The 13,105-nt window shown below is 42.8% G+C and overlaps 1 protein-coding gene across 11 annotated transcripts in view; it reads left to right on the top strand.

Moving 5' to 3' along the window:
* Positions 1 to 13,105, top strand: part of Neo1 (neogenin 1) — a 127,043-nt gene that overhangs the window by 101,320 nt on the left and 12,618 nt on the right. For all 11 annotated transcript variants that reach the window (XM_070042930.1, XM_070042929.1, XM_070042933.1 and 8 more), the window contains 4 exons: positions 535 to 603; positions 4,712 to 4,856; positions 11,919 to 12,157; positions 12,849 to 12,941. In XM_070042930.1, the coding sequence (XP_069899031.1) occupies positions 535 to 603; positions 4,712 to 4,856; positions 11,919 to 12,157; positions 12,849 to 12,941 (546 nt within the window). The remainder of the gene's footprint in view (positions 1 to 534; positions 604 to 4,711; positions 4,857 to 11,918; positions 12,158 to 12,848; positions 12,942 to 13,105) is intronic.

The following is a 13,105-nucleotide window of genomic DNA, read 5'->3' as shown; positions in this document are numbered from 1 at the left end:
ACCAAGCTCCTTTGAGTGAATCTCCCTGCCTCCCACTTTAGGCTTCTTTACTCTTGGAAAGGCAATTTCTTGATGTGAGAAGAAAATCAGAATGGTACTCACACTGGCCAGGCCAGATTAGCATAGCCAGGTTCTTGGAAGAGTGTAGTTCTGTGATGCAGGCCTCAACCTAACTGATGGCTCTGGTTCCTTTTCCAAAAGAAGTTACTTCTGCCATACATCCTCCAGATGTGAGCTCTTCCCTGGGCTGGGGGAGGCTGGGTGTGCCCACGTCCTGACCTGCAGCACAGCAATCAGGTCACGACTGTGTGACGTTGGTGTCAGCCTTTCAGATGCCTCAGTGTATGGAAAAGCTGTACCCTAGTTTCCTTGCACATGTAGACTAGATTCCCCCCTGTTGTTTATGTGTTAACTTTGTTTCCTCAGACTAGACTGAAAATGTTTCGTTTATTTTGTAGAAAACACCTGCTCGCTGTGACATGAACTGTCACACCAGTGTGTGGGTCCTTACTGACATGATTCCTTCTGCTTCAGCCTCAGGGTCTGCAGGAAAAGGAAGCCGGCTGCCAGACCTAGGATCCGACTACAAACCTCCCATGAGTGGTAAAGCCCTTCCTCCAGCTTCTTAGCCTACTATGAGCATGAGGTTTTCTGCTTACACACCGTGCTGTGTGTCTTAGAGCTTGCATAGTGGATGATAGCATGCTCTCCTCTTTCCTTTGTTGAGCACTTGTGGCAAATATTTACTGAATGACTGCAAGCCCATGTATTATAGGATATGTAAATAAAATTCTTTCTCCACGTAGCCAACTTAGGACAAGATTAATTTCTAAACAAATGGCTCTCTTTCCTGCTTCCTCCAGAAAGAATTGGACCTTCAGAAATGAGTCCTCTAGTGGGGATAGCCAAGGCCCAAAGAAATGTCCAGAATCACAAAGTTCTCCTAGTACTACCTACTTTTTTTTTTTAAGTTTAGTAATTCTAGAAAATTCTTCCCACTTTCCTCACCACTGTAAAAATGAATGCCTTCTAATTCAACAACACCTCTTTTTCTACAGAATTTCATTCAACATTTCCAAGTTACTTCTACACCAGAAATCACCTGAAATTTGAGCCTTACAACTCTGGGCAGCAGGGAAAATTGGTGCCATTATTCCCAGCTAATGTGTTAAGATAGATGTGAAGAAATAATATGCCTGGGGCCACCTGCTAATTCTGGCATAGAATCAAAATTCAGGTCTCTGTGTTTTGCCACTGTCACATGCAACCTAAAAGGGACTCTGCACCAGACATGAGAATCCTGATGGCAAAGTGTCCACAAATGTTGTTCCTAGAGGCTGAGCAATAATGGGTCATGCCTGTAATCCTAGTTTCTTGGGAAAAGAGGCAGGAAGATTGGGAAACAGAGGCAGGAAGACTGGATGTTGGAGACCAGCCCGGGCAAAGCTAGTAAGGCAAAACAAAAATAAAGATAAAAGAGCTGAAGGCCATGGCTCAAATGGCACTCAAGACCTTCAAGGTACATATGCAAAACCCTGGGTTCAATCCTCAGTACTGCCAAAAGATTGTTCTTAAAAAGTTACCAGAATCGATCCTTATTATCTTATCACCTCTGTCTATAGGTACATAGAAAAGAAAGTACAGTCTTATAGAAACTCATAGTCTAGCTGTGGGAATACAGTGTTCTGTCCATGTCCATCTGTCTGGATATCCAAAAGTGGTGTTGTTGCCTGGCATTGGGGCTCACACCTGTAATCCTAATTACTCAGGAGGCGGAGAACTCAGGATTGTGGTTTGAAGCCAGCTCAGGCAAGAAAGTCCTCACTATGTGACCCTTTATCTCCAATTAATCAAATTAACCAAAAAGCTTGAAATGAAACTGTGGCTGAAATGGTAGACTGTAGGCAGCACCCAGATCCTGAGTTCAAGCCCAGAACTGTCCCCCCAAAAAAAGGTTCTGTCCATACTTGACTGAAGTCAGCCTCTTTTTAGAACTAGACCAGCTTGCACCATACCCCAGCTCCCAGCTGTGGTTCACAGTGGCTTCCCACCAGTGCCCAGCACTTTTGCTGACAAAGGCCCTGTTGGAATATGAATGGGTCAGTCCCAGTAGTGTCATCTTCTCTTTTTTCTTTTTCTTTTTTCTTTTTTCTTTTTTTTTTTGTCGGTCGTGGGGCTTGAACTCTGGGCCTGAGCGCTATCCATCAGCTTTTCAGCTCAAGGCGAGCACTCTACCACTTGAGCTACAGCCCCACTTCCAGTAGTGTCATCTTTTCAAAGACAAAAACATTACTTTATTGAAGGTCAGTGTGGGTATGGACAGTTTACATCATCTGCTTTCCTTTTTCTCAGAAACAAAGGCTTAGAAATGATTGACCAAAATGTAAATGAATAAGCTTCTAAGCCCTTCTAAATCAGCCTAGATTTAGCCCTGTGTTAGATGTAGTCTCTAAAATCACAGAATCAAAGTTGGAAGGCCAGCTAATCCAGCGTTGTGGGACGTATTCCCACAGTGGGTAAAGTTTGAATTAGTCCATAAGTGTATAAAGCAGGTGGCATAAGACTTGCTAGGGGAAATTTCTCCACAAACACAGGTTCTCACAACACCCTACCGTGATAGGATGCCTCATCCTACATACTTCTAACAACTAGTGACTCATTACCCAACAAGGCAGGAGGCTCATCTCATTATTGTTAGAATCAAAGAGGGTAATTACAAGGAAAGATACCAGACATCCAGTGCTTAGGTCTGTGTGCCTCATTTTGACTTAATTAATGAGGTGGGAAGCCAAGAAATATGTTTCAAAAAGTAGAAGACACCAAGACGTGTTTACATTACAGAAGACTATGATAAAAAGCCTCAACCTCATCCTATAAGTAATGGAAAATGGCAACGATAGAAAGAAGAAAATGGGAATTTCTTTAAGGGCTAAACTGATCTGATCTCTGTGTATCTCTGGCCTCATCTACACTTTTTTCTTCTCATTTCCTTCCTGCTGAATCACATCTCAGTACTGCCTTTTCCTGCTTCAGGACCAGAGAGCTCTGCCCTGAGATTTTTTTTTTTTTTTTTTTTTTGGTCATGGGGGCTGAACTCTGGGCCTGGGCACTGTCTCTCAGCTCTTCAGCTCAAGGCTAGCAACCTACCACTTGAGCCACAGCACCACTTCCAGCTTTTTTCTGCTTATATGATGCTGAGTAATCGAACCCAGGGCCTCCTGCTTGCAAGGCAAGCACTCTACCACTGATCCAACTTCCCAGCCCTTTCCTGACATTTTTTTTTTTTTTTTGTGAAAATACTGTACAGAGGAGTTACAATTACATGGGCAAGATAATGAGTACATTTCTTATCAAGCATTGTAGCCTCCTCCTTTGTTTCCCCTTCCCATCCCTTCCCATCCTCCCCCCAACCCTCCCCCACCCAATCCTCTTGGCCCCCCCCCCACTTTTCCTGAGATTTTTGTGTAATGGAATCCTCCTTTACCTTCCAGATATCAGCTCAAGTGCCATTGTCTCAGAAAAGCTCCATTCTCCCTCCTTTCCTCCTTCTTTCCTTCCTTTCTCCTTCCCTTCTTCTCTCCCTCCTCCCTTGCTTCCTTTCTTTTTAATTCACTTATCAATACAGTAGAACAGATTAAACCAAATTGAATGTAGAATCCAGATTGAGTACTCCAGACAGCTGGATGCATATGGTTTGTCTCCTCAGTCCCTGTCCACAGGACTCTGGGAGGTTCTTGGAATGTGTAAGTGTGGGCTTCAGGTCTGGCTTCTCCAGTGCTGTGGAAAGGGATTGTCCACATGGGCCAGTGCCCTGTGCTCCTCCTCTGTGCCACTTGCATATCCCTAGGCATCCACATTGAATTCAGAACAGCTTTCTTAATCTTTCTGTCTAAATTAGCCACACAGTCACCCTATCATATTCCTCATTTTATTTTCTGGTATAGCACTCATTATTACTAACTAGCAATTTCTTTATTGCTTGTGCCTGCCCCAACCCCAACAATAATAGAAACACACCTTTATTGTTCACCATTTAGTACCTAGAGCATGATTTCAACATAATAGCCAACTCAAATAGTCACCAGGTTAATAATGCAAATTTGTAGACCTACTTTTAACTCTGCATAGTCTATTTATCAAAAGATATTTTCAAAAAATTCTTTTGTAATCTCAGCAATTTCTAATCTAGGGAAAACTTTTGCTTTCTGTAAATGTATATACATACATATTTTTCAATGGTTTTGAAAGCCAAAAGAACCAAATGACTTAGAAATAGTACTTTCCAAGGTACATTGCGTATATATATATATATATATGTATATATGTATATACATATGTGTATACATATATATATATACATTGTGTGTGTGTGTATATATAGATATAGATATAGATATATAGATATATAGATATATATCACAAGGGAGACACCAGGAAGGCAAGACCCTTTATCCATCCAAGTATATCTGAGCCTTTGAAACCTCTTGAAATCACAGCGCAGTTCAAGAAGCTTTTATTGAATACTGTCCTTGCCCTGCTGGGCCCTGCATTTGGGGGGTGTCTCGGCTTATCAACTGGAAAGTTCATCACCTTCTCAAAGTGTGATAGTTAGGAAACATTGCACTCCTGTGGGATGTCTTTGTGTTTGATAGCCTGATTGAATGCATTTTTGAAAATGAGTAAGTTAACAAATGTCCATTTTCCTGTGCAGGCAGCAACAGCCCTCACGGAAGCCCCACGTCTCTAGACAGCAACATGCTGCTGGTCATCATCGTCTCTGTTGGCGTCATCACCATTGTGGTGGTGGTGATCATCGCCGTCTTTTGTACTCGGCGCACCACCTCTCACCAGAAAAAGTAAGCAGCCCCAAATGTCTCCATAAAGTTTCCACTTTTACTTCTGTACACCTGTTCTTAAGACTGGTACAAAGAATTGAAAGGAAGAGCACATGAAAAGCAATGTCAAATGCAGTGTGTGATTGTATGTGTGATTGTATGTAAAGCAGCACAGGACCATGTATATGACAGTAGTCCCATGCAATGATAGCGGAGTTTAAAAATTCTCAACATCCAGTGAAAAGAAGAGTCTTAAGAGCAAGAGATAAAGCAGCTGCAGAAGAGAAGAACTCCCAAGAACATTCTCAGCGAAGAGTCAGCTTTTACACACCCTCACAAGCTCCTTAAAACATTTGGAATCAGACCTCCCTACACACATATCATGCATACTCTCTGCACTAACAGTGAGGAATGCTCTTGGTGTACTGTTTAAAAGGTGATAAAAGGAAATTAATCAAGCAGACAGGGAAGAGCCTCAGATCAGTCCCCAGAAGAAAGCACTGTTGTCCTGGGAGATCCAGACCCTGTGGTTACTGCCAGGGTATGACACCAATGACAGTGATGTATTGTTGTCAGTTTCTGACCTCGGGGAGGCTGAAGCTACTGTGTAAGGAATTTTATTTTATTTTTTATTTTTTTGCCAGTCCTAGGGCTTGAACTCAAGGCCTAGGCACTGTCCCTGAGCTTCTTTTGCTCAAGTCTGTCACTCTACCACTTGAGCCACAGCACCACTTCCAGCTTTTTCTGTTTATGTGGTACTGAGAAATCAAACCCAGGGCTTAATGCATAATAGGCAAGCAGTCTGCCACTAAGCCACATTCCAGCCCCCAAAAGGAATAATTTTAAGAGTAGAAGTAAAGCACTAGCCTTGAGCTGAAGAGCTGAGGACAGCACCCAGGCCCAGAGTTCAGGCCCCACGACCAACCAAAAAGAAAAGAAAGAAAGAAAGAAAGAAAGAAAGAGAGAGAGAGAGAGAGAGAGAGAGAGAGAGAGAGAGAGAGAGAGAGAGAGAGAAAGAAAGAAAGAAAGAAAGAAAGAGTCTTACAGACTTTCCTGCCCAGGCTGTCTTTGAACTGTGATCCTCCCATCTCAGCCTCTTGAGTAGCTAGGATTACAGGTGTGAGCCGCTGGCACCCAGCCATTTATTATCTTTTATACCATATTTTTGCCGTATGCTTCCTGTCTAGTATACAAATGCTTACTAAGTGTTACAGTTGCCTTCCAAGTTCAGTACTATGACATGCTGAACCCACTTGTAGCCTAGAAGCCGCAGCTATCCCATGGCAGCCTGGATAGGGGAGTGGTCTTCCTCCAGATATGTGATACTTACATGATAGCACAACATATCATTGTTAGATGACACACAACTGTATTTTTTTTTCATTTTTTTGATTGTTATTATAAAGGTGATGTACAGAGGGGTTACAGTTATGTAAAAGTCAGAGTACATTTCTAGCTGAGCACTAGTAGCTCACGCCTCTAATCCTAGCTACTCAGGCTGAGATCTAGGATAACAATTCAAAGCCAGTCTGGCAGGAAAATCCAAGAGACTCTTTATCTCCAATAAACTACTCAGAAAAAGCCAGTAGTGCTATCGTTCAGATGGTAGAGCTCTAACCTTGAATACCAAGAGGCTCAAGGACAATACCTAGGCCCTGAGTTCAAGCTCCATGACCGACAAAAAAAGAAGTAACTTTCTTTTTTTAGACAATGTCACTCCTTCCTTCACTCTCCCAGTTACAACTGTATTTTAAAAGGAAAGGGAAATTTGTTCATCTTATAAAGGTGTCAGGTTTCTAGCAAGCTTCAGAATAAACCATTTACAAAATCATGGATGGGGTTTGGGACAACATGGCTAGCAGCATGATGAGGTACCAACCACCCTTAGTCCTGGAAGACAAGGGGAGAAGCAGAAGTCTACAGCAGTGGAACATGGAGGAACTAGAGGAATGCTCCCAGTGGGGAGAGGCAGTAAGGAAACACCTCCTTCCCTCCATCCGAGTCTCTTGCCAGTCCCTTTTATTGCCTTATCCAATTGGAAGCCAGGAGCAAGATCACCAAGCAAATATTGTTCATTAGCTCAAGCCACTTAATTTTGGAGCCCAGCAGAGAAGATACTTGGAAAGGAGGTAGGAGCTGACTAGCATTGCCTGGCACCCTTTGGAGCACTATCTGTGCGTGTACAGCAGGCCAGGCAGTGTGAGGTTCATGATCAGGCCTACAGCAGTCTGTGTCCAGCCAAGGTGTGAGAAAACCATAAACCTCTGATTATAAATGGAAATTTTGGAAGATTTTTAAAAGAAGTGCTGTCAAGCATGTGGAGAGGATGTTACTCTAATAGCTGGTTGGCAGTTACAAGCTTCACAGAGCTCTCTGGGATGTCAAGACTTGTTCCTAATACAAAGAGCAAGGCATTCAGCCACATAGTACTTGATGACACGCACTACAATGCTGAGCTAGAGAACCCTCATCTATCTGGTCAGCAAGACAGAGTCAGAGAAAGGAGATTTCCAAGTTGCCCCTAATAGCAAAATCACGTCGGTACAGCATCCTAAGAGGTTGTGAGGGGGATTTGCTCCATAAAGTGGAAAATCATGTCTGTGGTTGTGGGTATCTTTCAGATTTGATCTACCCAAGGCAAGAATACATATGTTTAATATAATGATCTATTTATTTTCAACATATAGGGCAGGGCAAAAGCCCTGGAACTGCTGCTCAGAATGACTGTCTTTTTCTGTAGTTTATGTGGTATTTTAAACCTCTTTCTTTTGCTCAAATAAAACAGCTTTCCATGGCTTACATTACCTCACTTTTCCAAGAGAATGAGAATGAGGACTCCTTTTATATCCTTCCTGATCACCACCTCTTACAGCGCCCTGTCCACTTTGTATCGTGGAAAACTGTATTTCTTAAAAGCTTCAAAGCCTATATTTTTTTTGTCTACTCTAGAACTTTTCTGCAAGCTTCTTTATTTGGCATTTTACATTTACCTATCTTTATGAACTTAGCTTTTATATCCTGTTTGAGGATTTTTGAGGTCTTCATTTAATAGAATCTAAAAGCCAAAAGGACAAAGAATTCCTTAGTGCTTTAGATTTAAAATTCAAAGTAAATAAACTTCATGGCACTTGGTCTTCAGATTCAGAGTAGGAAATAAGCTGACAATAGGCTGTGTACTCAAATGGAATCTGCAAATGCTCCAGGTTTGAGTTCTGTTTTTAAAATAATGATGTCAAGTCTTCTAGGGCTTTTTCTTTTCTTTGCCTCAACAACTGCTTTCTAAGTATTCTGTTAGACAATTAAAAGTAAGAGCTTTTCTTTTTCTTGTTGCTTTTCTTGCTAAAACCTAAAGTACCTTCCACTTAGCTAGTAACTATTTATAGCATTTTGCAACCCCAAATCAGTAGTGAATTTAGAAAGCCTAACCTTGTTCACTTGAGCTCCCTCGCTCTCAACAGATGGCCCAGCTTCTCCTTCAAGATGAAGGTAGAGCCATCAGAGGAACTATTGGTCTGTTTTGTGTTGTTTTATCAAAATGCTTAAGGTTGGGTACTTTATAAAGAGACTCATCTGGCTCATGATTCTGGGGGCTGAAAAAACCTAGTGCCAATGTCCTGGTGAGAGCCCTGGGTCACAGAAGCAGAAAAGGAGCTGGCTGTATGCACAGGAGGAATTAGGAGCAGGTGCCAGGCTCCCTTACAACACCCACTTCTTTAGGAAACAAGCCTGGTCCTGTGAGAACTGTCTTAAGCGTCTCCATGTGACCTAATTTGCCTCCACTAGTCTTTGTCTCTTAAAAGGACCACCTCTTTCTGTCATTAATAAGGAGACACCACACTTTCACTATAAAAACTTGTAGGGGATATACCATATCCAAACCACAGCAGATGAGAAGTGCCCCAGCATACTACCATCTAATCTCAATCCTTTCTACACTGGGAACAGCTGTTCCCTCCCCCTTCCTAAGTGTACTTCTTCCCTTTCAAAGCCAGCTCCTCTGTTTGTCCTCTGTTCTCATTGTCTTCTGTCTTTCTAAGATCTTTTACTTGTTGATATCCCTTTCTCCAACATCTCACTCTATTGGCTGTGTTCCTTCAGCTTAAAGTATACTCAAGACTTCCATCTTGAGAAATAATTATAATTATAACCCTCCTACTACATGATTCCTACCACTAGCTGCTTACAAACCCTTTCCTGACTCTTTTCCCAAAATGCCTTGAATATAGTCACCTGTCAGTATCCATGATAGTCCCTTTGGTGATACCAAAATTCAAGGGTACTGAAGTCCCTTGTATAGAGTGGCTTAATACTTGTATACAACCTACACATACCCTCCCCTACACTTTAAATCATCTCTGGAGTAGTTACACACACTGAATATCTCTTTCTATTCACGGGATTGGAAGTGTTTCCGATTTCAGCATTTTTCAGATTCTGAAATATTTGTATAATTTACAAATTTGAGCTCTCATTGATCAAAAACCTTTAGGATTTTGTAACTTTTTTTTTCAAATTTTTATTTTTATTAAAAAGCTTTGGTGGGAGTTGAGACAAGGTCTCAACTATGTATAGTTCAGGCTGGCCTCAAATTCATGATTTCTCCTGCCTGAGCCTGCCAAAGTGCCAAGATCACAGTTGTGTGCTTCCATGCTCAGTAGATTCGGACTTTGTGCAGCCTGTAACACCTAATACTGCATATGTGACCATGATCTCAAAAGATGATATCACTTATTGGCATGTTTATGTCTGATTGCTACACACCAAAATGCCTAAGAATGTATTCCATAGGAATCCTTCCCCCTTCCTAAGTGTCTCTTAACCAGCTATCCTTCCTTCTGGAAGTATTCTCTCGTGTCCTTTTTCACAGTCCCTCCTCTCTACCCAGCCACCATGTGCAGGCATTTCTGTGGGCCTGGGCTTATCTCTTCTCCTTCCATGCCCATCTAGTCCTGCGATCTCGTCTCCTGTGTGCATCCCATGCCCCTCTCCTTTAAGGATCAGACTTCAGCCTCTCTTCTATTTCTTCATAAAGAGCCGCTTCAAACTCTGCATGTCCAAAGCAGTTCATGATTATTTCCATCAGACAGCTTCTAGTCCGTTATTCTCAATGTTAGTAAGTGGCTTAAGCCAAAAGAAACCTGTCTCATCCTTTATTCCTTTCTTGTCCTTACCTCTACTCCGCCCTTCGTCCCTTTTTTTCATTAAGTCCTATCATGTCTGCCTCCTAAACACCTTTCAGATTTGCCTCTTCTTTCCATTCCCACTGTAAGGAAACTGAGTCAGTAGAGTTTCAGAGTAAAGAAAGGGCGGAAAGCGAACTTAACATACCAACAGGTTTTATTTGGGAGTGAATCTGGGAAGGGCTACCAAGTCTCTGCAGCCTGGCTGAAGGGGACATAGAACACCCTCCCCCCACCACCACCCCCTTACAACTAGGGCTCTTTAAATATTAGGCAGAATGAAGTCAGGGCATGACAGGAGGGGGGCAGATGGAAGCAGGGTGAGATGGAGGCGCAGGTGGGTGAGCATTGATATTTTGACGGAAGAGTTTCAAGGTTTCAACAGTGTCCTAACTGTCTTCACCTCACAGCTGGTCTAAAGTTGTAACTTAAAACTCATCTCCTTATTTTCTTGCCATGGAAATTTCTCCAAGAGCCTTTTATAGTATTCTCCTGAGTACTTCCCAGCTTATATGCAGTCATTCTCTGCATGGTTCCCAACACACACACACACACACACACACACACACACACACACACGCACACACACACACACACACTCAAGACTCAGAATCTCTCTAATGTAATGCCTTGTACAGAAAGTGCATTCTAGGTGGTGACATCTGCTTCAGGTCTTTGACATAAGCTGATTTCACCACCTAGAATGCACTTTCTGTCTCCATTATATCTCCACATAAATGTTATGTTTTCACTTTTGTGTGTGTGTGTGTCTATGTTATGTCCACCTATTAAGATGTTATCCTCACACTTGGCATTTCACTAAACTCTAGCATTTAAAAATGCTCAATGTCTGTCTTCCTCACTTGACCAGAAGTACTGAGGGCGCGCGCAGTACTTGACATAGTTGATTATTAAGTGGACAATGAGTGACTGTGGGAGGAAGAAGCTAAGGCACAGCGAAGGACACCATTGTCCCCATTTTTTACTCTAGTTACCTGAAAAGTGACTCACTCCTTCCTTCTTCCCCACCTCCCTCCCTCCCCCCCTCCCTCCCTCCCTCCCCCCTACCTTCCTCCCCCCACCTTCCTCCCCTTCCTTTATAAAGCCATAGACTTCACCTGGTTCCTCCTCCTGGAGGAGGAGAGTTCTTTTTAGAGAATTTGATAATCTCAACACACAAAAAAATAGGCAGTATGCAGATAAACACTAACACAGTTCACAAACATAAGAAAACGTACTGTTTCAAAAAGCAGACTTTTTGCCTCTGGTTTTTGTTTTGCTTTGTTTTGTCTTTTTGTGGTTTGTTTGTTTTTGCATTTTATGTTAGTTTCTGGCTTTGACAGATATGTTCAAAAGGTTTGGGTTATTTTTTTCTTTTTGTCAGTCATGGAGCTTAAACTCAGGGATTGGGCATTGTCCTTGTGCTCTTTTGCTCAAGATTAGAACTCTACCACTCTGAGCGACAGCCTCATTTCTAGTTTTCGGGTGGTTAACTGGAGATAAGAGTCTCATGAACTGTACTGGCCTGGCTGGCCACAATCCTCAGATCTCAGCCTCCTAGTAGCAAGGATTACAGGCCTGAGCCACTAAGGCCCGGCTAGGATTTTTTTTTTTTTTAATAAAACTCCATGTAAGCCAGGTGCCGTGGCTCACACCTGTAATCCTAGCTACTCAAGAGGCTGAGATCTGAGAATCATGGTTCAAAGCTAGCACAGGTGGGAAAGTCCATGAGACCCTTATCTCCAATAAATTGCCAAAAAAAGTGACAGAAGTGGAGCTGTGGCTTGTGGTAGAGTGCTAGCTTTGAGCAAAAAGAAGCTCAGGGATAGTGCCCAGGCTCTGAGTTCAAGTCCAAGGACTGGCAAAGAAAAAAAAAAAAAACTCCTTTCAATTTCATATCTAGGAAACGAGCTGCCTGCAAATCAGTGAACGGCTCCCACAAGTACAAAGGTAACTCCAAGGATGTGAAACCTCCAGACCTCTGGATCCATCACGAAAGGCTGGAGCTGAAGCCCATTGATAAGTCCCCAGACCCAAATCCTATCATGACGGATACTCCAATTCCTCGCAATTCTCAAGATATCACACCGGTTGACAATTCCATGGACAGCAATATCCATCAAAGACGAAATTCATACAGAGGTAATTTTCAGGGCAGGTTTTTTTCCCTAAATATTGAGAGAGTATGTTCGTTTAAATTATTTTCTACTTTGCATGGTTGCCTTAACTTGGTGATTCATATAAAAGGTTGTTAAAAGAAATGTCTTATGAGCCGGGCTCTGGTGGCTCACGCCTGTAATCCTAGCTACTCAGGAGGCTGAGATCTGAGGATCGCAGTTCAAAGCCAGCCCGGGCAGGAGAGACCGTGAGACTCCTATCTCCAATAAACCACCAGAAAACCGGAAGTGGCGCTGTAGCTCAAGTGGTAGAGCGCTCGCCTTGAGCTGAAGAGCTGAGGGACAGCACCCAGGCCCAGAGTTCAAGCCCCACGACAGACAAAAAAAAAAAAAAAAAAAAGAAATGTCTTATGAGATTTGGTCAGCATTGAATAGAGGGCTTGTTAGGGGAGGTTCTGTACCCATAGGGACAGTCATATTCTACTCAGGCATGTGAACCCCCTAGCCCACACCTGCTCACTGCATTACTCACCGTGGTGGGACTCTCACTATCCTGATTTCAGACATTGGTGATCTAGATGCCCTTACAGATATGCACAGAAGCACAGTGGGCATTGTTTGTGAGTCCTGGGCGTCCCACTGGAAATGTTCTTCTGTGGAGACTGCTCAGTGGCCTAGAGCAGATGCTTGAAGCTAACCTCCTGGTTGATGTCTAGGGCATGAGTCAGAGGACAGCATGTCTACATTGGCTGGAAGGCGGGGAATGAGACCAAAAATGATGATGCCTTTTGACTCTCAGCCACCCCAGCGTAAGTAGAAGCTTCTCTTTTCCCAGTGCTGCGGGTCTGTCCCATCATGTGGGGAACAGCAAGGGTCATCTCTTTGACTCTCCTTGATCTAACACTGAAGATAAAGGTATGACACCTTGAAGGAAGAAAGGGCAAACTCTTGCCATGTTGTGCAGATAAATAGC

This window comes from Dipodomys merriami, unplaced genomic scaffold (assembly GCF_024711535.1).
Source record: "Dipodomys merriami isolate MVZ:Mamm:240054 unplaced genomic scaffold, mDipMer1.0.p SCAF_33, whole genome shotgun sequence".
Classification (NCBI taxonomy): domain Eukaryota; kingdom Metazoa; phylum Chordata; class Mammalia; order Rodentia; family Heteromyidae; genus Dipodomys; species Dipodomys merriami.
The sequence above is the reverse complement of the archived record's forward strand: the minus strand, read 5'-3'. Positions and strand labels throughout refer to the sequence as shown.